Source organism: Jaculus jaculus, chromosome 2 (assembly GCF_020740685.1).
Source record: "Jaculus jaculus isolate mJacJac1 chromosome 2, mJacJac1.mat.Y.cur, whole genome shotgun sequence".
Taxonomy (NCBI): Eukaryota; Metazoa; Chordata; class Mammalia; order Rodentia; family Dipodidae; genus Jaculus; species Jaculus jaculus.
The window spans coordinates 207,444,878-207,472,665 of record NC_059103.1 but is presented as its reverse complement, the minus strand read 5'-3'; the positions used below and the strand labels follow the sequence as shown (position 1 = coordinate 207,472,665).

General features: G+C 39.1%; 1 protein-coding gene across 3 annotated transcripts in view; it reads right to left on the bottom strand.

Annotated features, from left to right (window-relative positions):
• Positions 1–27,788, bottom strand: part of Adcy8 (adenylate cyclase 8) — a 229,597-nt gene that overhangs the window by 153,205 nt on the left and 48,604 nt on the right. For all 3 annotated transcript variants that reach the window (XM_004656171.3, XM_045143768.1, XM_012948266.2), the window contains exon 2: positions 20,783–20,932. In XM_004656171.3, coding sequence (XP_004656228.1) covers positions 20,783–20,932 — 150 coding nt within the window. The remainder of the gene's footprint in view (positions 1–20,782; positions 20,933–27,788) is intronic.

Below are 27,788 nucleotides of genomic sequence, written 5' to 3'. Positions count from 1 at the left end.
GAGTCCATATCTGAGAAGGAGAACTACATTACATTATCATAAACATTAGAAGAGGCCAACATCTTGGAGACCTACCTAACCTGAGGCTGCATGTGGACAGATAAGACAAATTATTGCCTATTTCAAGTATGAATATATCTGTTTCCATAGAAACCTGCTTAGCACTAAGCCATGATACAGATTTCAGAAGGTCTTTACAACACCATCTTGGATCAGTCATTTCTTAATTTCAGATTCAAGTTTTGTAATTATACTCCATTTAAGCATATTTTTATTTATTGATTTAGCCAGTATAGTCATGTATTTAAATTTGACAAAAATATACATGATGCATTTTAACTGTATGTGCTGCTGAGCTTGAGCTTCTCATGTTAATTCAAGAGTGTCACACTATAATAGCATTAAGAGTGCCTAACTTGGCGGTTGAAAGAATAGTTAACATCCAAATACATAGCATCTTATTGAAGCATTATCAGATTGTATATCTGTCAAATACAACACAAAACAATATAGTTAATAACTATTTTAATAACACATCTGTGGTATGTTTACATATAAAATGATTCTCATGTTTACTATCTCATTTCATCACGAACACAACCCGGTGAGGCAGGAATTGCTGACAGCATGCCAAAGGTGAACAACCAGGCTCAGGAAAGCAACTTTCTCAAGGTCTGCCTGTCCAGGCATGCAGGGTGCTAACTCTTGTGTTCTGGGTCTGCTGCATCTGAATGGGTGCAGATGAACAGGCAAAATAAGTGATAGACAGGCAGATAAAACTGGGGAGATAGGAAGACAGATAGATCCATGGCTGTCCAGGTCAGTCCTACAAACATGTGACTCGGAGGCTAGCTGGAGGGCGCAGACCCTTGGCGGTCACACCTCTGCAAACTGCCTGCGTAAAGTGCAGTGTCAGGTTGGAGCAGTTGGTGTGTGCAGCCTCTACAACCAAGCAATTAATAAACTGAATCATCACTTTCTTCTCTGAACTTGGGTAGACTTTCTGCTCAGAAGAACTACTATCAATCAAACCTTTCCAATTTACACGTGAAAACCAACAAATAAGATCATCTAGGCTTACCTAGCCAATGTACACAACACTCATGCATTCACTAGTTTTCTCTTTTATTTTTCTAGCATAAGGTATAATCCAATTTCCTTTGATATTTCTATCTTTTCACCTGTCAACCATTTCAATTTGTTTCTCTCTGTACTTATTTAAAATCAAGTCAGTATCTGATTAGGTTTAGGAGTTTGTTTATCGTGGAAGGATTTTTGTTGTTGTTGTTATTAAAGAAAATGTCTAAATGACTATGGTAGCTCGTGTTTGTAATCCCAGCACTCCAGAGGTTAAGGTAGGAGGATCACAATGGTTTAAACATCAGCCTGCACTGCACTATATAATGTGTTCCTGGTCAGCTGGAGCTATAGAGTGAGACCCAGTCTCAACTCCTCCCCTCAAAAATCCTAAGAAAAAGTGCCAATAAATACTGATCAAGCCAAAACACTAGTCCTCATGGCAGACTTTAACTAGGCACTTACTTTGTATGTCAGGCTCTGGAAATGATTCATTTCATTAGGCCCCACTAATGAAACTGATAAAGTAGATATGTTTATTGTAACTGTTTTATAGTTGTGGAAAATGAGGCACAGAGAAGTTAGGTAACCAGCCTAAGGCTCTGTAAGTGGCAATGTCTGGATATGACTTCAGGTGGCTGCATCTATCTCTGAGTTATTGGAACCTGATTGAAAATCATTCTTTTCTGGGGTACAATGGACCCCCTGGGACAGTCCTGATCATCTCCTTTACTGCTCACTCATGCATTTGATGAATTTATCTGGTGAGTGTGTGTGAGGAAGGAGGTTGTTGGAGGCATGAGTTCTATGCTGGGCAGGTCCGTGGATCACTGTCTCTTTGCCTTCACCGTGCATGCCACCTAGTTGCTCGACAGCAGCAATGGCTGTATACTAATGGCATTAGGACAGAAATCACCACAGGGCACCTGTGCGTCTTATGTAATACAAAGAGATGCCAAAATGATAGTAGTGATCACTGAAATACTTCGAGATGTTGGGACTCAGGAGTTGCAAAGATGAAATATTTACATTTCAACAATTAATATGCAAATGAGGTGGCTCCCAGAGAGCTACACTGCAAACTGTATGACTATGGTAATGAAGAAAACTGATATGAGGTGTGGAGATCAGTAAGAACACCCTCTGCTGAAGATGAAAGCTCTGGGCACTGGGAATATGCCTTAGTGGCTATCGGTACTTTCTGCAATGCCTGCTGGCCTGGGTTCAATCCCCAAGCCAATCTCACAGAGCTTGACTTGATACAAAAAGTGGCCAGAGATGTTTGGCGTTCTTTTGCAGACCTATGAGCGCCTGGTGTCTTTATGTGCACACACACACACACACACACACACACTTATAAATTAAAACACACACACACACGCACACACACACTTATAAATTAAAACACACACACACACACACTTATAAATTAAAACACACACACACACTTATAAATTAAAACACACACACACACTTATAAATTAAAACACACACACACACACTTACAAATTAAAACACACACACACACACTTATAAATTAAAACACACACACACTTATAAATTAAAACACACACACACTTATAAATTAAAACACACACACACACACACACACACACACACACACACACCTATAAATTAAAACAGAAACTTCCACAAAATCATCCCTTGCCTAAAGTTGGGAGATAATTGATTCTTTAATACTTGTCAATACTGTTCACATATTTGGAGAAGGAACTGTGTGGGAAAGCCTGAATGCTGTTTGATCACAATTCAACACATTCAGTACAGAGCTACTGAATGTTTAAATGCCAGGGCAGAGGGAAACACAAGTCCATCATGCATCAAGGCACTTCCAATTTAATATAGAGACACATATAATTCTGAGACTAAACTGGCAAATGCCAACCTTCCAAAACTCCAGTTTACTATGAAAAATTCTGTATTACAATCTCATCATTTTTTTTAGAAAATATTTATTTTCAAGCACAAATGAGAAAGAGAGAGAGAGAGAGAGAGAGAGAGAGAGGGAGAGAATGGGCACATTAGGTCCTCTTGCTGCTACACACAAACTCCAGATGCATGTGCCACTTTGTGTCTGGCTTTATGTGGGTACTGAGGAATCTAACCCAGGTCATTAGGCTTTGTAGGCAAGTGCCTCAACTGCTGAGCCATTTCTCCAGCCCCAAAGATCTCATCAAATTTTTTTTAATTATTTATTTATTTATTTGAGAGCGACAGACACAGAGAGAAAGACAGATAGAGGGAGAGAGAAAGAATGGGCATGTCAGGGCTTCTAGCCTCTGCAAACGAACTCCAGACGCATGCGCCCCCTTTTGCATCTGGCTAACGTGGGACCTGGGGAACCGAGCCTCGAACCGGGGTCCTTAGGCTTCACAGGCAAGCGCTTAACCGCTAAGCCATCTCTCCAGCCCTCGTCAAATTTTTATTTAAGGCATTGAGTTATTTCTAACTCAGGGTGGCCTATAACATGTTTTCTATGAGGCACTAACCTCACTAGATAGTAAATATTCATATGTTTATATATATATTATGAAAGATCCTGAAGGAGAAAATGATGCAGCAAGAGGCATAGATTGTGAAATGTCATTGGGCATACGGGTTCTGGGGTAAAATTGTCAAGATTTGATTACCAACTATGCAACTTGCTAGGCATTATTTAGCTTGCTTCTCTGCATTGTTTCATCATCTACCTGAAGGAGGCAAAAATCTACCTTTTCACAGGTTTCTCTGATGATTAAATCCAGTACTTTATGTAGAGTGCATAGTAGAACACTGTAGAGGAGAAATCTGTGTAAGGGCTAAACGTAGTTAATTCCTTCCATGTGACATCTAATATGGGGAGAGAAGTAAGAAACGGAACAGAATTAATATCAGTCAGTGGGAAGGTGCATCAGTTTCCCACTAGCTACAAAAAGTAACTACAAATTTGGTAGTTTAAAACAATAATTCAGTTTCTCACAGTTGAGGAGATCAGAAATCTGAAACCAAGGTCTTGATAGGCTTTGCAGTCCTTTTATTCTGTTGCTAACAATACCATAGACTCTAAAAAAAAGAGGTTTATTTTGGTACATGGTTTTGGTGCAAGGCTAGGAATCCCAAGGCAAAACAGGCATAACACGGCAGAAGCCCGGGAGTGGGCAAGAGACCTAGCCAAACACCATTGAGGTAATCTATTAACCCAGCAAAACATTAGTGATATGAATAGATTAATCCATTAATGACAGAGGCCTACTCATCTTTCAAGGGTCACATTTGGTCTACTTCTCAGCATCTCTTAATAGGGATTACATTTCATTATGTTCCAAAAGGGGGCATCCTGTATTAAAATCATTGCACCAGGTGGTTCTTTTGGGATGGGATGTTCCATAGACAAACTGTCTGATGACACTGTCACTCTCCTAGTTAACTGGCTACCAGTCCCAGTAGATGCATGTTATGGTTAACTTTGTGTTAGCTTGATCTGTTTAGGAACCCATAGACATTTCTTCATAAGTGGGTCTCTGAGGTTGCTTCCAGGAAGGATGAACTAAATAGGAATCCTTCCCCCAGGGTGAGCACTTCCCCCAGAGTATGCAGCCCCTCTTGGAGAGAGGGGTTCATCAAAGGAAGCTCTGGGAAGAAAAGTATTCTCCTCCCCTCCCTACCTGGGCTGCCGGTGGTGCTGCTGCTTTCCAGCGTGGACTGAGGAGCACCGTCTCTCCAGGACACCTCCAGGCCTTCAGTGCTGGGTTGGGACTGCTGAGGCCTCCAGCCTTGTGGACTGAGCAGCTACCAGGTTTCTTAACTCTTAAGCCTGCAACCTGCTATTGTTAGACTACCATAAACTAATCCAATAAACTCCCTGTTTAATACAATTTATTCTATCGGTTTTGTTCCCCTAGAGAACCCTGACGAATACAATAAAATTACACCCTTCCGTGCCTCTTTCTGTACTCTGTGATCTCCCTGAGGATTTCCCCCTTCTGCTTTGGGGTTTCTCTCCTCTTGTGATTAGGACATCAGTCATGTGAAATGATGCATCTTTATGCAATGTAAATTCATGGTAACTTGAGCACATTTTCAAAGACACTATTTCCAAATAAGGGTGCCTATTGAAGTTCAAGAGGAAATAGATTTTGAGAGGATACTATTCCATCTATTATACAAATTAGAGACATGAAACTGAGATGAGGGGAATAGAGTTTTCTGGAAGGAGAGTTAGATATATGGAATAAAAAATGAAAGATGGCCAAGAAGGAGAACTAACAATCATGATTGTGTCTGTACATCAGAGAGAAGTTGTGGGCATGTGCTGCGCTCTGGTACATTGGGAAATCCTGGAGGAACAAAAGCTCTGGCCAAGGAAAGATCAGTGCTCATGTGAATGGGAATGAAATAGTTATTTCACCTATGCCAACTTTCTTCTTGCCTCTAGGAAGAGTGAGCCCTATAGAGTAACTGAGATTCCAATTGCTAATCAAGTTTCTATAGGTTTAAAGGATAAACTTGTTATTTATGAATTTTTAGACATAAATTTACAGAATTCAACTAGATGGCAGAGCAGTACAGTACCCACCCATTGAACTGGTTCCCTGGCTTATTCTCCTGAGGGCAGCTTTGAGCATGTTGGACAGTTACAGCTGATTGGTCTTTTCTAACTTAATCCCTCATCTGTTCTCTGAGCTGTCTCCTCTTTTTACCATGGAACAGCAATGTTTGTTTCCAGATCCATTTCTGTCAGTTGTATTGGCTATTGCTATACTCAGATTTAGCTGAACATGGCATAGCCAATGAAATAAAAGCATAAAAAGAAAACAAGCCTTTATGTCTAAGAAATATGAGTCGTGGGCTAGAGAAATGGCTTAGCTGTTAAGGCGTATGCCTGTGACATCTAAGGACCCAAGTTCAATTCTCCAGGTGCCACATAAGCCAGATGCACAAGGGGCACATGCGTCTGGAGTTCATTTGTGTTGGGCTCTGAAAGGCCCAGGCATGTGGCTTAGTGGAACTTCTTTAGCCTAGCTAAAGTTTGGCGACCTGTCTCTGGCCAGCTAGGACTCAGCAAGATGCCTAATGGCTTCTGGCCTGCTACCTCTGTGTGGCAATTGTAATTACCATTTCAATAGTTAAAGTTTACTATTGGCCCTTACCTCTTCCCCCATCCTAAAATCCCCACCTTCATCCCCAACACGATATAGGCTACTTCTCAGAGTAATAAAGCTAGTTGTTTCTGTGAGTTCCTGTATTGAAAAACTCCCGACTCAGTGTGTTTTTTCTCTGGTGGCCAGGAGATGTCTGGGTCGTCCGATGTTCATCATCCCCTCAACTCCTAGGGAGGAACCAGCAGGCCTGGTCCTTCCCTTGGCACTACCTGATTGGGAAGGAGCCCAGCACATTTGCAGTGGCTAGAGGCCGTGGTGTGCTCATTCTTTCTCTGTCTCTTTTCTCTCTCTCTCTGCTTGCAAATAAACAAATAAAAATAAAAATAAATTATTAAAAAAGAAATATGAGTTGTGTCAGAAGTTTTATTCTGAAAATATTGCCTTCAAATGAGACATGGGCAAAATATTTGCAAAGGAGTAGTAAAATAAAATTCTAGAGTGGATTTGCACATGGAAGTGCTTTTACATTGTTCCTCTTCCTTGTGAGAAATCTATTTTGAGTGTTGTTTATGTAAAACAGAGGATGTAGAATTGCAATCATGGAGGCACACACAATGAAGATAGTCTACTTTAGGCCTGGATGTCATTAAAAGGGACAATATACATATATATATATATATATATATATATATATATATATATATATATATGTATGTATATATATACTCACACACATACACGATGTATCTGATTCTTTACTGTGCTACAACCTTTGCAGTGTGTCCATTTTTGTGTTGATATAATGGAGCAGGCCTTCTTTTTAGTGCTTTCTAGGTAGGTTGTATCAAGTTCCCAGCTCTTTACTTATAATTCCATGCACGGATTTGTGGGATAAGAATCCCCCCATTTGTCTTCCAAGCTTTTCCAGGCTAGATCAAAAGTGTTGAGGGCTTTCAATGTGATTGATTTCTTCTCTGTGGACTGCCTTTGCAAATGTTAATTGTATGCAAATGAACACAGTGTGATGGCCTCTCTTTGACTTGGGTAGTCTTTAAAATTAGTACTTCTCCTGGATGCCAGATCTGAACAATAACACCAATAAGAAGAATCACCATGCTATTAGAATCAGAATGTTTTCTCCTGAAAACACTGTGGTCCAGACGTTCAAGGTTCAACCATGACCCTCATCTTATACAACCATGACCCCCATTTTGTACCTGTTGAGGATTGACTAGCTAACCAGAGGGTCTGCCCTCTTACATATTGCTTGATTTTCTGGCAGCAACCTTGATATGTATGGAGTCTTATCATTGACAGATGAAGGATCAAAGGCTCCAAGAATGTGAACTGTGAACCTAAGGTCACCTAGGGAGGGACTTAGAACTAGGAGTCCAGTCCAAGCTTATTCTTTTGTAAAGTTTTCACTCATTTCACCATCCTTAAAAATGCAAATAATGTACGTGAAAGATTGCAGTTGGAAAGCAGGATCGGAAGACTTCCCACATGAGACAAAGACAATCCTTTGGGTAAGACTAGATGCAGCCTGAAGGTCAAAGGCCATGACACTTGAGTCTGTGCTCACTGCTCAGCACCTTCCTAGTACCCAGGGGAAACGTAGTAATCCTGTTTCTGTAGATATTCCCTCCAAATTGAAGCATTCCATTTTGAATGGAGGCTCATAAGACTCACAAAACTCATGAAACTTATAGGCTCCTCAGGGTCTTTCCCCAAAGGTTATAAAGGCAGTAAATGCTTGCTGTAGTGGAGTTCAGTGCCAGTTGTGCAGGGGGCTCTAGGAATAGGGACTTCATGAGCTGTCACTCATGCTGGAGCTATGCAATGGCTTTTGATCACCCACATTCCTGGAAGTCACCCTTCACAATGCTCCTTGAGAAATATCCTATAAGCTTACTGATTCACTGAACTAGAGTAGGGTGAAATCACTTCACTGGTCTGTGTCCTTCCTTTCTGAGGTGAATAGATGTTTGCTCTAATTCGTCCAGGAAAAGTCATGCAATACTCTATCTCAGACAGCATGGGAAATATCCGTGGTAACTGAAAGATTATACGTGCTAAGACAGAAGAAAGAACTGACTAGAAACATTTTTCAAATGAGAGGCAGCTGAGTATCAGATTGGTGAGATATTTCACAGAAATAGTCCTCACATTTGTAAAGTTCTTTGCAGTTGAAATAACACTTTTTCAGGGATTATGTTGTCTCTCAATACACCCTCATGGATTATGGCACAAATTATGAAATTTATTTCCAATTGAGAGATGAGAAAACATAAGCAGCCTGAATTAACAAGTTTCTCCGTCATATCAACAAGTTAGAAAAAGAAAAGCTATTGCATCTAGACCAATAATATACATAAGAAATGTAATATGAGCCATGTACAGAATTCAAAGAATCATAGTATCACATTAAAAATTGCAAACAGTTGAAATTCATGCTAGCAACCCATGCTACTTAATCAGGTATATCCAAAATATCATTTTGATGTATAATTTATATGTAATCAGTATGTATAAAGTTATTCATGTTATATATTTTCTTTTTAAATGTTCATTGTGTATGCTTTATTTTTTATGGTATATCTCAAGCTAGACCAGACAAGTTACTGGTGATTGATATCTATCTGGAGTGGACAGTGGCAGAGATTTTGTGACTCTTAGCCCCATATCTTTCTGTTGCCTCACAGATATTGATGAAGAAGGGACATCCAATGCAAGAGAAACAATAGCAGTAGGTCATTTAGGATTCTGACAGGACATAACTGGCCACTCAGAAGAGGCAGTGAAGGAATGAATGTACAATGATTATTAAAGATACCCAGGGATGGATGGATAAGCATCCCAATGCCAGAGAGTGAGCAGTCACAATGAGCCCTGAAATAGGAAAATTCTGCCAGGAGCAACTTCTAGGAGTCTTTGGTAGAGAAATGCAGCTATTGTCAGCAATCAGCCCAGGCAGTATATATAATCCCACTGACCTCCCTACACTCCCATCTCAAGACTCCTTCCAGTGTCTCCCACAGCCAGGTGCAATAAGAAGCCAGTACTTTATTATGGCATGCAAGTGATCCCGCAGCGTCTGGAGTCATAATAAAGTACTAAAACAGAGACAAGGGCTGAACAAAAGAGAGCAGAAGAGACCTCCTCCTAACAAAATGCTAACATTTAAAAGTAATGAGCAGGAAGAGAGATGCCCACAGGAAGCAGAAATCTGAGAGACAGGAGGAATGCTCAAGAGCTCCCCAGGGGAATGAAGGGAAGAGAGTTTTTCAGGAGATGGTCCGGTCCTGTGGGGTCATGTGCTGCAGAAATCAAGAATGAGTGGATACTGTTGGTTTGAACATGTCGGGTCTGCAAGTTTGTGTACTGAAAACTGACTATCCAGTGCCACGAGTAAAGGACATTTGGAGATTGGGCTTTGGGGGGGTAGTTAGCTGAAGTCATGAAATTTCTCCTTTCTATTGCCACTGATGGCCTTGGGGCTTCATCGGAAGAAGGAAGATCCTAGCTAGCAGGCCTGCTTTGTCTCATCCTTGTGGTGCCTCCCACCCATTCATGATGGAGCAGGGAGGTCCTCATTAGATGCTGGTCCCTGATATTGGACTTTCAAGTCTCCAGAACCCTCAGCTCACAAACCTCCATTAACAAAATAGTTATCCAGTCTATAGTATCGAATTATAGCAACGGAAACCAAAATAAGACAAACATGAGAGAAGTTTTTAGAGAGCAGAGTGCAGTACTAGGCACTTGTCACTCATCTGTTAAGAGTTTTCAGGCCACAGTCAGGAAAGGGTGCCCAGTGAACATATTTCTAGTTCCCTATCCAAAGACTAGCCTGTCAGATTTAAGTTCCCATGCTTTCAGATTGGCAAAGAGCTTTTTTTTTTTGTACGTATGTATTCATGTGTGGTCTGTGTGCATGCTTCACATGTTCATATGTGTGTGGGTGTACAAACAGGCAGGAAGCCAGAGGTGTCTTCTTCTTCTATTGTACTCATACTTTTTCTTTTGAGACAGGGTCTTGCACTAATCCTAGAACTCACAAACTTGGATAGACTGGCTATCCACGAAGCCCCAGGGATCTAACAATAATGGTTTCCTGTCTTTTTGCTTTTTATAAAATTATTTTCTGCTTTTATTATTTATTTATGTGCATGAGAGAGAGAGAGAGAGGGAGAGAATGGGTACACCACTTCTAACCACTGCAAATAAACTCCAGACGCATGTGCTCCCGTGTGCATCTGGCTTATATGGGTACTGGGGAATCAAACCTGGGTCCTTAGGTTTAGTAGGCAAATCCCATAATGGCTAAGCTATCTCTCCAGCCCTTTAGTAGCTTTTTGATGACACAGATATGAACCACATCATTGTTTGAATGTGAAATGTCCTCCATGCTCTTGTGTCTGAATATTTGTCCCCAGTTGGTGGCACTGACTGAGCATGTTGGGGAACACCTAGGAAGGGCATCACTGGAGGAAGTGAGTCATTGGTGGTGGACTCTTTGAGGTGGTAAAGCACAGCCCCACTTCCTATTCACTATCTCTGCCTCCTGCCTCTTCTTGCAATATGACCACCTGCCTCCTACTCCTACCTCCACAACTTCCCGGCCATCATGGGATGCATTTTGTGGAATCATAAGCTAAAACTTTTCGACTTTTCTTCCATTAAGGTTCTTCATCTTCTTTTTCCCCATGAATTTGGTTACAGCAATTAGAAAAGTAACTAATCTGAGACATTTCTAGGAAGTTAGAGAACATTACATATTGTGGACAAGGTGGTTACTGAAATAGACTTTTGGGTTTGTTTTTTTTTTTTCCTAAAAAACATTTGAATGAAATAATACTGGAACTGTGAAAAGAAATGGAAGTATGAAAGAAATGGAATACAGAAAAACAGCTGCCTACAGGGGTAAGATGACTATGAAGGGATCTATACACACACAATGCCTATTTTGCTGTTGTTGTTTAGGCAACATTCTATGCAAACTGAAGTTCTTCCACTTTGAGATCAGCTTGCTTCTTTCTTCCCTTTTTGGTGTGTGCGTGTATGTACCATGTGTTGTGTGGTATATGTATAGACTATGTGTGGAACACACGTGTGTGTGTGTGTGCAGATATATGTTCCCCATGCATCCGTGTGGAGGCCAGAGGAGAATGATGGATTCTCCCATCTTTATGTTCATCCACTTGTTTCCATGAAACAGTCTCTCACTCGACTTAGAACTGCTGCTTTCATGAGCCCCATTGCTTCTCCTGTCTCCATTCCCTAGAAGACTGGCAGTGCTTGTAAGCATGGCCACACATAGTTGTTTATATAAATGCTAACGAATCTAACTCAGGTTGAATTGTCTGCAGAGTCATGTCCCCCACCCCTTCCCTTCATATGCTAAGTGTGCTTGTGTGTGTGTGTGTGTGTATCGTAGTTACATGTGTGAGTGTGAGCATGCATGTACCACAGAACATATGTTTAGGTCAGAGAATAACTCAGTCTTTGCCTTCCGTCTCTTTTGAGGTAGGATCTTTCATAGGTCACTGCTCCATTTTCCAGGCTACCTGGCCTCTGAGCTTTTGGCAGAGTCTCCTGTCTCTGCCTTCCGTCTGCTATAGCCATGACGGTGTCACAGAGGCCCACAACGACGTCCAGCTTTTACATGGGTTCTGAGGGTCCAAACTCAGGTACTCTTTATCTACTCCTAACCCTTGATTCTTTGTTATTAGCAATCAATATCTGTAGCTTAAAAATATTCTAGTTATTGTTATGAAGCACAAACATGAATCAAACCAGCCAACTCAGTGGGCAACCCAACTTTCTCAATCCATCGTCTAACCACTAACTCAAACCAATATTGTCTAACAAAGACATTTAAGGTAAACAGAATTGCTTTAATACAGTGAAAACATCTGCTGCATTTAAAAATAATCTCCTGCTGCTGCAGCATATGGTATCATCAGAAACTTTATTCCAAGGCCCCTAGAGCTTCTGAGACACCTCAAAATGCCATGATTACCATAAGGAAGTTTATATAACTCTCAAAGCTGAAAGAAAAAATAATTAATTCATTTTAATATTTAAAATAAATTTGGGCCATTTGGATCATTTGAGAGGAGAAATGGGATGGCAAAAACTATAGTAATTGGAATCTAAGTCCCCAAAGAGAGATGTTCTAAGTTGCAGCTTCCAGATGGAAAAATTTCCCAGCAGGCTGTTGAAGGTATGCATTCAGCTTATCCTAGCATCTCCTAAGTGGAGATAACAGGCCTTCAGTGGGGATTGTAATAGGCACAAGTCTGTTTACTTGTACTCATAACTCATATTTTAATGTTAATACGAGTAGAAGTGAAGCCAACAGCCAGTACAAGATCAATATAACTCAGTTAAATAAATATTAATCAGAAGAGCTTATTCTAGCTTCTGTGCTAGATTAAGTAGCAGAAAATCAGCTGGATATTTAAAAGACTTCTAAGAAAGCTTCACTAACAACCTCATGTGGAGCACAGACTGTCAGGCTTGAGACCAAGACAGACAAAATAGATCCAGAGGCCAAAATCAATAACAAGTTCTCAAATATGTATTAATAGATCATGAGAGATATGTGGGACACCTTAAAGAGACCAAGCATTCAAATCACGAGAATGAAAGATGTGGAGGAACTACCAGCCAAGGAAATAGAGAAAATCTTCAATAAAATTATAGGAGAAAGATTTTCAAGTACTATAAAAAAGAGGCCATGGAGCTTTTAAACTAGACCATATATCAAAATGTACTCAGCAGACATTTATAGAACTTTATAACCAAAAACTAAAAAATATATACTCTTCTAAGCAGATCATGAAACATTTGCTAAAACTGATAATAAATTAGGTCACACAGCAAGTCTCCACAAATTTAGGAAAATTGATATAACCCCTTGTATTATATATGACCATGATGCAATAAAACTAGGAATCAGCAACAAGAGAAACAAAACAAAATGCACAGACTCCTAGAGTTTGAGCAAAACAATTTTGAACAATGAATGGGTCATTTAAGACATCCAAAAGGAAATTTAAAAAATAAGTTAGAACTGAATGAGATGAAAACACAACATAAAAAAAATTATGGAATACAATGACAGCAGTCCTGAGAGGAAGTTTATGGTTCTAAATGCCTGCCTTCCAGAACTAGAGAGCTCTCAAGTAAATAACAACACGTCTGGAGGCACTGGAAATATGAGAACAATCCAAACCTAAAAGTATCAGATTAAAAGAAATAATCAAAATCAGGGTAGATATCAATGAGTAAAAAATGAAAATAATTTAAAAATTTGGTGAAGAGCTGGTTCTAAAAAAGTCTAAAATAGATTGATAAACCCCCAGCCAAACTGATCAAAAGGCAAAAAAAGGAAATACTCAAATTAATAAATTTAGAAATTTAAAAGGAGGGCTGGAGAGATGGCTTAGTGGTTAAGCGCTTGCCTGTGAAGCCTAAGGACCCCGGTTCGAGGCTCGGTTCCCCAGGTCCCACGTTAGCCAGATGCACAAGGGGGCGCACGCGTCTGGAGTTCGTTTGCAGAGGCTGGAAGCCCTGGCGCGCCCATTCTCTCTCTCTCCCTCTATCTGTCTTTCTCTCTATGTCTGTTGCTCTCAAATAAAAATAAAAAATGAACAACAACAAAAAAAGAAATTTAAAAGGAGATGTTACAGCAGATACCAATGAAATTAGGAGAATCATAAAAACATATTTTAAAACATATATTCCAAAAAATTGGAAAGTATGGAAAAAAGACGAACATGTTGACTAATATTATCTACCACAGGAAAACTCAGGATACATAGAATATCTAAGTAGAGCTCTAATATCTAATGAAATTGAGAGAGTAATTAAAAGTGTTCTGATCAGGTATAGTCTAGGCCCAGATGGATTCAATGCCAAGTGCTACCAAACCTTTATAGCAGAACTAAAACCATTTCTTCTCAAGTCATTTCACAAAACTGAAAAGGAGGGAGTGCTTTCAGACTCTTTCTATGAATCCACCATTGTACTAATACCAAAACAGGACAGAGACAAAACACAAAGCAGAGACCTATATCCAGGATGAATTTAGGTACAAATATTCTCTATAAAATTGATCAAGGAACATTAAAAATATTATCATCTATGTCAATCAGGTAGGTTTCATCCCAGGAATGCTTTGATTGTTCAACATATGGAAGCTGATAAATCTGATCACATTAATTAACACAAGGAAAGATATCACATGAGCATTTTAATAGATGCCAAGAAAAGCTGTTGATAAAATACAATGTCCCTTTATGTTTAAAGCACTGGAGAGGCTAGAGATGGCAGGTGATATAATAAAGGTGATAATAAAGGTGATATAAACCAGATCTAAAGCATATAATATATGAACTAGGGGGAGACTTGAAGCATTCCCACTGAATTCTAAAGCAATAAAAGGTTGTTTATGCTCTTTAATGCTATTTGGCATAGTACTTGAAGACTTAGCTCAAGCAATAAGACAATATAAAGAAATAAAAGGAGGTGATGGAGAGATTTCTTAGTGGTTAAGGCACTTATCTGCAAAGCCAAAGGAACCAGGTTCAATTCTCCAGAACCCACACACAAGGTGGCCCATGCATCTGGAGTTTGTATGTAGTGGCTAACGGCCATGGCATGCCAACTCTCTCTCTCTCAATCTCCCTGTGTGTCTCAAATAAATAAACAATAAAAAAATTAAAAAATAAATAAATAAAAGAAATACAGACTGGAGAGGAAGAAGGCATATAGCCTTATTAGAAGATGATATACTTTTATACTTACAAGACACTGAAGACTCCATCAAAAATTGACTAGAACTGATAAACACTTTCAGAAAAGTGGCAGTTATAAAACTAACACACAAAGCCAGTAGCCTTTGTATATACCAATGACAAACATATGGAGAAAGAAATCAGGGTAGCATTTCATTTACAAAATCCATGAAAATTAAATATCTTTGAATATCCCTAACCAAGAAAGTGACAGACCTCTGCAGCTAAAATATTGAAACCTTGCAGGAAGAAACTGAAGAAGACAGAATATGGAAAGATGCCCCATGCTCAGGTGTTTGAAGAATTAGTATCATAAAAGTGGCCATTGTACAAAAAACTATATAGAAATTCAAGGCAATTCCAATCAGAAATCTAGTATCATTCTTCACAGAATTAAAGAAAAAAAACCTTCAGAATTTGTATGGAACATTAAAAGGTCTCCGACTGCCAAAAGTGCTCTCATCAAAGAGAATACTGCTGGTGGTATCACCATCCCTGATTTCAAGATACACCACAAAGCCATAGAAATAAAAACAGGATGGCAGTGGCACAAAATCCGAATCACAGATCAGAGGAAGAGAATAAAAGGTCCAGGTATAAGTTCTAGTCACTACAGCTACTGGATCTCTGAAAAGGAATCCAAAATCCCCACATTTGAGAGAATACAGCATTTTCAATAAGTGGTGCTGGAGAACCTGGATAACCACATGTGGAAGGAGAAATATAGATACTTTTTTTCATCACGCACAAGAAATCAATCCAAATGGGTCAAATACCTCAATATAAAACCTGAAACCATGAAATAAGTAGAAGAGATAGTAGGGAGAACAAAGACTCTCTGAAAAAAGACTCCAGTGCTCCAGGGAATGACGCTTCACCACTGGGACCTCATGAAACCAAAGAGCTACTGTAAAGCTAAGCCAACCATCAGCAGAGTCAATAGACAACCTATAGAATGGAGAAAAATCTTTGTCAGCTCTACCATGGGCAGAAGGTTTAATATACAGAATATATAAGAACTCAAAAGACTAAGTAGAAAACAGTCAACCTAGTCATGAACTGGATCAGGGAATGGAACAGAGAGGTCTCAAAGGGAAGAAATGCAAATGGACAATATTTTTTTTTTTTTTTTTTTGGTTTTCTGAGGTAGGGTCTCGCTCTAGCTCAGGATGACCTGGAATTCATTATGTAGTTTCAGGGTGGCCTCAAACTCATGGCATTCCCCCTACCTCTGCATTCCGAGTGCTAGGATTAAAGGCATACACCACCACACCCGGCTAAAAGGAAGAAATACAAATGGCCAATCAAATGTACAAAATTTTTAACCATCAAAGAAATGAAAATTGAAACTATTTTGAGATTCCATCTCACTCCAGTCAGAATGGCCAACATCATAAAACCCAATGAAAACAAGTGCTGATAAGGGTGTGGGGAATAGGGAGGCCATCACTCACAGTTGGTGGGAGTACAAACTTATACAGCTATGGAATCAGTTTGGAGGTTCCTCCAGAGATTTCTACCATTTGATCAGCTATTCCACTCCTGGGCATATACCTTAAAGACTTTACTCTTTCCTGCAGAGACAACTTGCTCAGTAATGTTTCTTGCTGCTCTATTCACAGCAGCTTGGAACAGGAATTAGCTCAGAGATAAACTGATGGAATGGATAATGAAGTTGTGGTACATATACATAATGAAATTCTACTCAGCCTTAAGGCAAAATGAAATTGTGAAATTTGCAGGCAAATGAGTGGGCCATAGGCTGAGATCACAGGACATTGAGAGATCATGTTGGAGCTAAGTGAGTCTTACTCTATGTATCTACATCATGAATGGGAGTGTGGATAGATGAAAAGATGAATGAATAATCATGAATATGTTCACAATTTCATCCTGCAAGCTGTTAGTTTTCTTCAAGCTGTTCATATGTTTTTTGCCCTTTATAGGGTGCTTGTCACTACTCTGCTGAGCTAAATCGCACCCGCCCATCAGTTTGGACACTTTCCTCTGAGAAGCCATCTGTAAGCCTGCAGTTTAGCTTTGACCCATCCACCATTTCCTTTGGTATCTGTGTGGCAGTATTTCTCCTTCCCTACTCATAAACTCTGGAATAATCCCAGTTCTTGGGAGGCAGAGGTAGGAGGATCACCCTGAGTGAATTTGAGGCCACCCTGAGATTACGTAGTGAATTTCTGGTCATCCTGGACTAGAGTGAAACCCTACCTTGAAAACAAACAAACAAACAACAATAAAACTCTCAAACTCTGTAAGGAATTGAGTTCTGGCCTTCATTCTGTTCCTGTGTCCACAAGAACTCCCCTGACAGAATCCATAGTCAAAAATCAACAAATATGATGGGTCATGAGCAAAAAGCCATTGAAATATTTCCTTTGTAGCTCATCATAAAATAAACTAGTACTTAAAAAATACTATGAGCTGGGCGTGGTGGCACATGCCTTTAATCCCAGCACTCGGGAGGCAGAGGTAGGAGGATTACCATGAGTTCGAGGCCACCCTGAGACTCCATAGTGAACTCCACATCAGCCTAGGCTAGAGTGAGACCCTACCTCGAAAAACCAAGAAAAAAAAATACTATGAAACTTGATCATGTCTATTCAATATGGTCTCTTTAGTTCTGCATTTATAATTGTAAAAAAAGCATCACTGCTAGTATCTTTGAGATAATTATCCAAGGAAAAAACAATTGTCAGCTATTCTCTTAAGGTGTCTCCTTTGCATGGTATAGAATTATTGTAGTTATAGTATTACAATTCACTCTGACAAGTAAATGGGATGAATTCTTCAATGATGTGTGGGCTTTCTGAAAATACAGATGAACTGTAATGACGAGTTCTAGTTGCTGTGTGCCTAAGGAGAACCCACAATCTGATTTGCCCCCATATAAACCACCCTACGTTATTTCAGTCGAGAAAAGCCAATCCATAATGTTTTCATAATGTTTTTCTTAAATGAGTCCTCTTGGGACTGAACTGTTTGGCTGACTCATATAATTATACAAAATAATGCTAATGGAAACTCTTTACTGAGCTGCAATGACATAGCACACAATATTTCAAATTGTTCAGGAGAATTTTCAGCAGGGTATTATTATCCCCTTGCTCTAGATAGAGAAGCAATGCTCAAGCTCACCAAAATAGTAACCAAGCAGCCTTTCCAATCCAGGACAGTTTTATTTAAAAGCCTGTGTCTTCCACGCTATACTTCATTTCCTTTCACTACCATCGAAGGAAGGTCTTAGGGATAATGGAAACCTACAGTAGAGATCAAATGTCAGTGGAAAGGAACGTGACACTGGGTCACTTAGAGTCAGCTATCTTAGATACTAGGGGAAGCGGGAGGAGCCAATATGCCTGCCCATAGTTTGGTACCTGGGACTGTAAGTAGTCTACATTTTATTTTACTTAATTTGCAGCAAAAAGAATCTTCCACCAAATGAAAGCTTTTCCTTGCCTTTTATCCATGAAGCCAATGAGGCTGGCTTACGATTTTCTAGTTTCATAAACACCTTACCTAGTCTGATGTAAATGTAGTGTTATAAAGAAACATGCTGGACAAGGAACCTGAGGAAGAGAATTAAATGGCACAGGTGAACCAACTGGCAAGTAATGAAGCCTTGGCACAAACTCTCGTGGCCTTTCCCCTATATTTGAATTATTTCTTGCCTAAGCTGTATGTTATTCTTTTTCTCTTGCTCATTATACCAATTTAAAAATCAATTAGGATGGTCTAGGGAGATGGCTCCGTTGGTAAAGTACTCTGCACAAGCAGGAGGACTTGAACTCAGAGTTCCATCACCCACATCAATGCTGTTTGTGGCAGCTCACATTTTTATTCCCAGCACTCAGGAGGTGGAGACAGGTGGATGCCAAGTGCAGTCTGGATCGCCAGACTAGCTGGATCAACATACTTTGGGTTCACAGAGAAATCCTGTCACAATAAGCAAGCTAGAAACAAAGGAGGAGGACACACACATCAACCTCTGGCCTGCACATGCATGTGCACACATTTGTACATACCTGGCCCCCAGCACACATAGTCCGACATTATACAAACATGCACGCATATTACCCACATGTACATGTAACAAAATCAATTAATATCAGAGAAGATGGTGGAAGATTCCCTGCACCATGTTAAATTACTAGACAGAGGTGATTCTAAGACAGTTGGCATTAGAATTGAAAAATGATGAGAAATGTTTCATGGGCGGGAGGCAATGACTGTCACTATCTCTACATTTCATGAGCACTGCGTAAGAGGCACCCTGGGAAACTCAGCCACAGTGCAGCTCTTTTTTTTTGTGCCAGAGTGTCGAGAAGAGTTGAATGCATTATTAATATGGCAGCATTCTCTGAATTGGCACAAGTCCCATGGAAAGAGTGACGTGTCAGTCTGGCAACTGCTCTGTTTTGCACAGAAACATAATACACAGTCCTCTGAGGTACTTGTGTCTATTGTACAAAGTGCTTTCTTTCTTGAAATCATCTTCCTGAATTATCCTAAGAGCTATTCAGAGAAACTATAATAAAACTATTAATGAGGCTCCATAATTGCTTTAGGATTAGCTTAGAAATTTCCTCTTCTGAAGCCTGTAATGTCGATGTAGAAGCTGCTGGCTGGGAGGTCTTTTGTGTGTCTCGTCCAAGTGCATAGGAGTGGGCAATGCATCTTAGTAAGTTAGACCCAACTTGTGTGCTTTGCATCCCTTATCACATGGAGCTGGATTCATATACTGCAGTGTTCCATCCTTCCTAATGATTGCACCAAATTGATAGTGAAGAAAAATGATGGCTCTCTTGTTCCCCCCCTTTACCATATGTGCTAAGTCTGTCACATCTACTCTGAGTTTTCCCAAACCATTAGCTCAAGAATTTTAAAATGGCAAGTATGTCTGTTACAGTAGACACAAAACAAAACTTTAAGATAAAAGGCTGATATGGTATTATTGATGTATCTATTGTGCACAAAATTCCCAAGAGCCTATAAATTTAGAAGATTATATGTTGATTCTAAAGCAAAATTTTCAACACATTTCTAATATTTACCTTTAACAATTACTTTCAAAAGCAATGGGAAGCATGGGGTTTGAACATATGAATGGCCATGATACAACCAAATCTTCATCCTCTGAAAGTAATTTTCATTCTGGACACTGATGCTACTTTTTAAGTCTGTATATGATCTTCTCAACCAAGATGTCTAAGAATTTCTTTATTTCAGCCTTTCCAAACAGTGATGCATTGCTCTGACCTCCCTGCCTCTTCTGACCTGTTTCCATTACCACATACCTTATTGTAGGCACCAAGTCAAGTTTGTAACATTTCTTCTGTACAATAGTTCTTCTGGAAACCAGACTGAAGAATTAGGGACAAGTTCTATGAGTTTACTGTAGAATTTAAATTTGTATGCAGGAAATAACCATATCATAACAATTTCTAGTTTCAAAGAATGAGAGCAAAATATAAAAATGTTGATTGTTTAAGAAGTGTGAACATGGTTACAAATACATATGTTATTTAAAGGTGTCATAAAAACACTTTGTGGCTATAATGATTTATTTATTGTGGCCAACAGTGTGAAGGATAATACCAACCAACTTTGGTCTGTAAGTTTATTTTAGCCTCTGGAATTGCATGACTTAAACTTTGAGAGAACACTTGCAAATCAGGATGCATCCAGAGAGAAAAAAGAGTGGGATTTGGAAGAGGAGGAAAAAGTCTGCAGAACTGAGAGACTGGCTCAGTGGTGAATGGGAAACACAGCCTTTCCAGACGGTACCTGTCTTTGGTTCTCGGTCTCCAGGCGCAGCCTGGCCTCCACACACCTCCTTGTCTCCAGGAAGGCCTGTCGCTGGGCGCGGTCTGACAGGTAACTGATACAGACGCCAGCTGTGTTCATGCACACGAATAGCACGGCCTGGGCCACGACCTGAAAAGAAAAATTCAAGCACAACCTGGTTAGATGGTTAGAACAACAGTGGTCTAGAGGCAAAGGTAAACAAATAACATTGCAGAGGTTTTTACCATGTGCGTAGAACCATACTCTTCCTTTGGATCTAGATATCAATCACCTTTCAGAGTCCTTTTTGAGCCCTCTGCCCACATTAAAAGGTTATTATTTCCGAAGTGGAAGAAACTGGGCTGGAAACCTAGATAGGAAAGGAAGGGAGACTCCTTACTGCATCACATCTTCCTCTGTCATCAGCTAAAGTTTTGGGTCTTGCATAGGCTGGAGATGGAAGGGGTTAAGAAACCACAAAGGAAAGAAGGTGTTCATGATGGTGAACATGCTGTGTTTTGATATTTATTCCTGCTTTCAGGTGCTCTTGGGAAGATCACATCTTGTCACTAACTCAGATAAAGATATCACAAGGTCTTCTTTCTTTCGTCTCTGTTTCCATCACCCTGTTAGTAGCATCAATATCTCTATCACACCTTCCAAGGCTCAGGGTCTATTGTGGAAGAGGTGGTGGAAAGAATGTGAGAGCCAAAGGAAGGGTAGCACTTCTTACAATGTGCTCTCCCGAGACATAAAATGGTCTGGATATCCATGACCTCACAGTGTCTGACACTACCTACACAAAACCATCATAATAGGAGGAAAAGATCATGACATCAAAATAAAAGAGAGACTGATTGAGAGGAGGAGGGGATATGATGGAGAATGGAGTTTCAAAGGGAAAAGTGGAGGGAGGGCAGGCATTTCCATGGGATATTTTTTTATAATCATGGAAGTTGTTAATAAAAAAAAAATTGAGAAGGAAAAAATTCCCACTATGCATTTGCCCCCTTTCAAATTGCTGTCCAGGGAAGAACATCAGGCAGATTCTGGAAAGAAGGAATAGCACAGTGTGAATTTCAATATTTTTATGGTTTCAGTTTAAAGCTAGACCGCAGTCTGCTCTGCGTAGGGTAGCATAATCTCTAAAGGCATGTCCAGTGCCCAAACAAAGTCAAAAATAGCTAATGCAAGGAAAGGATCTTCCAAAGAAAAAGGGTGTGTTAGCTCACTTGCTTGTAACCCTAGCACTCAGGAGATGGACCCTGGAAGACTGTTGTAAGTTTGAGGCAATCCTGGGCTATAATGTGAGACTATGCCTCAAAAACAAAACTAAAGAAAATATATCACAATAAAGGAACTGGTCAAGGGAGCCTGAGTTTTTTGAGAGGTACTGAGAACCAAACTTTGGGATCTTGGACATGCTCAGCAAGCACTGTGTCACATTGAGGTGGATCTCCCGACTCTGAAGTTCTTGTATTAACTCCCCTCTGAGCCACTAGAAAATGCTCATTCTGATGGAAAAATGTTTTGAAAGGTGTTGGTGACGAATGTGATTTCATATGTATATATATATATATGTGTGTGCATATATATATATATATATATATATATATATATATATATATATATATATATTTGAAGCTTTTGTTTACAAAGGCTTCGGTGATGAATGTGACTTTATATATATATATATATATATATATATATATATATATATATATATATATAGAGAGAGAGAGAGAGAGAGAGAGAGGGAGAGAGGTTGAACGGGAATGTGCTGGCTATTCAACTTAAGTATTGATCAAAATCAAACAAAATTTTAAAAAGACTCAACATAAACTCAAACTATACAGAAAGAAAAATAATAATAAAATTGGGGCAGCAAATAATAAAATAAAAAATAATGATAAAGGGGACCAAAACCAATAGCTTGCTCTCTGCAAAGAACAGATTTATTTTTATAAGCTTATTAAGGAGAAAGTCACAAGCATCCAAAATTATGAATATGAGACTGGGTAATTAAAGTTTCTGAAGAATTTAGTAGATAACAAAAAACATATTGTGAACTTTAATAGCTAATAAGATCTTAAAGAGAACTGAGATATTTCTGAAAGTGCATCTTTGTCAAAACTGATTTAAAAAGACAGGAGAAAAATAAATGCATGGAATCATTATTAACAGCCTTCCCACAACAAACAGTGATGGCCTCATTGAAGTACTCTAGAAACAACTGTGAGATCAATAATTTAAATGTTTTATCTCTTCCAGATAATAGAGAATAGGGAACACTCCCAAAGCTACTTTGTTTTTTTAAAATTTTTTTGTGTACTTTTATTTATTTATTTGAAAGCGATGGACAGTGAGAGAGACAGAGGCAGATAGAAAGGGAGAGAGAATGGGCACGACAGGGCCTGCGGCCACTGCAAATGAACTCCAGATGCGTGTGCCCCCTTGTGCATCTGGCTAACATGGGTCCTGGGGAATCTAGCCTCAAACCAGGATCCTTAGGCTTCACAGGGAAGGGCTTAACTGCTAAGCCATTTCTCCAGCCCCCAAAGCTACTTTGTAAGGCTAGAATTAACCTTGGGATGCATGCTTGCTTGTTTGGCAGGGTCTTGCTGTGGTCCATGCTGGCCTTGAACTTGAAATCTTCCATCTCAGCCTCTCAAGCTCTGAGAATGGAAGCATATGTCACCATACCTGGCTTTGGCTAGGCATGTCAAAACAGATATAGTTGGTTTAGTAAGTATTAGTTAAATTTCTTCATGATAATAGAAATTCTAACACATAATAATCACAACCTAAGTCCTTAATATATACACCAAAAGATAATTAGCCTGGCGTGATGGTGCATGTCTTTAATCCCAGCACTTGGGAGGCAGAGGTAGGAGGATTACCTTGAGTTCAAGGCCACCCTGAGACTGCATAGTGAAATCCAGGTTGGCCTGGGCTAGAGTGAGAACCTACCTCAAAAAAAAAAACTTAAAAAAAAATAGATAATTCAACTTGCTTTCTTGCCTTCACTGAATTTTTCCAGGGATTTAAGGATAATTTAACATTATCAAATCAACTAATGCAATTTTCCATACCAACAACTAAAAATACATAACCATTCTATAATTTGAGGGAAAAAGTATTCATAAAACTCAATATCCTTTAATTTAAAAATTCTATGACTAGAAGTCCGCTTTCCCAATAACAATATGGTACATTTGCACAAATGAAAACCAAGCTCTTAAGCATATCTGTCACTCTCGGTCAGGAAGAATGCTTGGTGTGAGCCTGAGGGCCTGAGATAGCCTGAGCTCCATCCTTAGCCTCCACATAGGCAGCAGGCAAGGCCACATATACCCCTGCCCATGACCCCAGCCCTGTGAGAAGCCAAGACTAGGGGTCCACTGGTGACCATGAAAATGGAAATTCTCAGTTGAGAGCGAGAGTCCAAGTCAAGGAGATATGTAGATGAGTGAGAAAACAGGCCACTCAACAATAATACCAGATGTTCTCCTCCGATCTCTCCACATGAGCACACAGGGACCGTACATCTGTGCACATGTGTCACACACACACACTTGTATATATATATATGTGACCAAAACCATCTTAACAAATCTGTTGAAAGACCAGGATGCCACCTATCACTAAATGGCCAGATATACAAGAGGTCACATGCATCTGGAGTTCATTTGCAGTGGCTAGAAGCCCTGGAAGCCCATTCTCTCTCTATTTATCTCCTCTCTCTCTCTCTCTCTCTCTCTCTCCCTCTCTCTCTGCTTGCAAATAAATAAATAAATAAATAAAACAAAAAAGTTTAAAAAACCCTGAAGTATGATTGAAATGACTTTGTTTTAAAATAAGCAAAAGTAAACACAACATTGTTTATGAATATGTGTTTTGTAATTTTTATTTGTTTATTTGCAAGCAGAGAGAGAAAAAGTGAGAGAGAGAGGAGACATACAGAGAGAATGGGCATACCAAGGCCTCTAACCACTGCAAACAAACTACAGATGCATGTGGCCCTTGTGCATCTGGTTTACATGGGTACCGGGGAATCGAAACTGGGTCCTCTGATTTCATAGGCAAGAGCCTTAACCATTAAGGCATCTCTCCAGCCCTGTTTATGAATATGTAACATAGCATTTAATGTCACTTTTTGTTCCAAAAATTTCCAATGACCAAAACTTATTTAGGAACATATGACTCTACCTACATTGTGGAGGAAACAGTCTCTCTCATATATAGTAGAAGAACAAATGAATTTGACAATGTCTATAATAGCCAACTGTATCTGTGCTTATTCATGAAGGAATTACACTACTCCAGCCATGTACAAGGATCACAGTAGTTTTGCTTTCAATAGGCAAATACTGGAAATAACATAAATGGCTATAGGAAGAGAATTGGTTAAATTGTAAATCAATATGTTTGAATAGTATACTAAAAGTGGAAAAAGCAAAGGGCTAGCATTTCTGTCATTTCCATGTAAAACAAACTCACTCAATAAGGTATGGGATAATCCTGGAAACAGAAATTGAAGTCCTGGGTCCTCTGTCCTTTGTATATTTTGTATATATGTGCACATTGTTTCTTTTTTTTTAATTTATTTATTTGAGAGCCACAGACATAGAGAGAAAGACAGATAGAGGGAGAGAGAGAGAATGGGCACGCCAGGGCTTCCAGCCTCTGCAAACGAACTCCAGACGTGTGCGCCCCCTTGTGCATCTGGCTAACGTGGGACCTGGGGAACCGAGCCTCGAACCGGGGTCCTTAGGCTTCACAGGCAAGTGCTTAACCGCTAAGCCATCTCTCCAGCCCTGTTTCTATATTAATGTAGATTATAAATGAATTATATTTATTGATAAAAAGGTAAACAGCCAACTCCCCTTTACCTCCTTCAGGCTCATTTCGCATTCCTTCCTTATCCTTTTGCACCAACAAATCTCATTTAGTTTCCATAAGTCCCATAGGTCTTTCTCCTCTCTGGGCCATTCAGATGGTTTCCCTCTTCTTTAGTCCTTTCACTATACTTCTTGTCTTTCAGACTCCCCTTATTCCCCTGCGCTAGGGTTTATTATAGCTTTGTAGAGATATTTCCTGATCCCTATATCAAGACTTACCTATTATTCTTTGTTCTTACTCCTATATTATATATTCATTTGCTTTCTTGGTAAGCTAATATTAATCAACCACATTGGATTTTATGTCTATCGACAAATAGATAATGATTTTGTTTGTTGTTAATTGAAGCCTAGTGTCTTGCCCAGTAGACAAGTGTTCAGCAATGTGTCTATGGATGGCTTGGCACTTAATAAGTGCTCAATATTTGATTAAATCGTACATGAATGAGTGAATAGTTTTTCTATGCATCAATCATCATCATTTACAAGATGTAACTGAGCAAAGATCTTACAATAGCAATGATAAGGTAAAATCAGCAAACAATATCCTTAACAACAGTATAACAAATACACTAAATACTATGTGAATTCTGAAAAGACAGACAAAGCCATTTCTGGAAAGGGAATTCTAACTATTGTTAACAATATAAATAATAGCCAATGTATTTTACAGTTATTTTTTTTATTACACTTAAGATTCCATGCAGAATTTTCATTTAAAACTTGAAGGAAGATTTAAAAGTATATCTGAAAAATGGAAAAACGCACATTTGAAAGTATTTATGAGCTAGAATGCCAATGCATCTTAACAGAGTGAGTAGAATGGGTCTTGTCCAGCATGATAGTAACGAGAATCTTCATGCTGTGATTCTCAAAATGCTGCAGCAACAGAGAAAACCCAGCTGGAAATTAGTGGAATATAATGACAGGGAAATGGATGATAGGAATCATACAGAGTTTGTGTATGGTACATATGTCTCACAATACCATGGAAAAATGTTCCTAAAATGATAATTTGTCAACTATTGGAAAACAACTGATCAGTAGCCACCTCAGACAATGTGCTAAAGGACTGGAGTGAATATGAAAACAAGACTTTAAGAAGGAAAAGGAAGATGAATGGACGTGATCTAAGCAGCAAAGTGTTAGCAGTGTTGCCAATGAAAGCTAATCATCTTTCATTAATGAAAACAACCAGCAACTCTGATGCTGTGGTAGGGCTTTACTGTTCCGTGTCTGGAAAGCAAATTAGCATCACATTTTACACAGATTTAGTTATTTCTACTGACTCAGGGATACAGCTTCTAAAAATCTACCTTTAAGAAAACATTGACCATAATATCAGAAATTTCCATCATGAGATATTTACTAACGTTCTCATAAAATAAGAAAGAAATAGATATTGCATAATTTCCATAGCTGGGAACATGGTTGAGTAAATTTTGGTGTGTATAAATAAAGAAATATGATATTCCATCTGAATATATATTGCATATTTAATGACATGAGTAAATCTAACACATTAGATAAAATTTAGCATTGTAAATTCTATACAAATCTATTAGTAAAATGCATTCATAACACTTAAAATGGAAAAAGTCCATGTACATACATATATATAAGAAATACGCATATACATACATCTTGTGTCTTTGTGCATGCATATGTGTACTTTGTGTATCTGTGTGCATGTTGAAATAGTAAGACTAAGTTATTCAAACTCACTTGTGACATAAGACATGAAGGTCTAGAATACTAAGGCAGGTGAAATTAACCTTGGGCTTCTTCCTTTCTAGGTATATTTGCAGACTTCAAAGGAGGTGACCAAGAGTATGAGATATGTTCCAAACTCATGATGCCAGATGACCAAAAACTGAGATACATGACCAGTGGAGAATCAGGAATCAGATCATCTATCCACTGCCTTTTCATCCTTGGTCTGTAATTAACCTCACAAATGACTTTACAAATAAGTTTTTGAAATTTTGTATCTAGTGTTCATGAATGCCTGAGATGTTCAAGGAGTATTATTACTACTAACTAGGGTGAAGAAAATACTACCCATGGTGTCAGTGGCACAGACATTAGTCATCCCACGAAGGAAT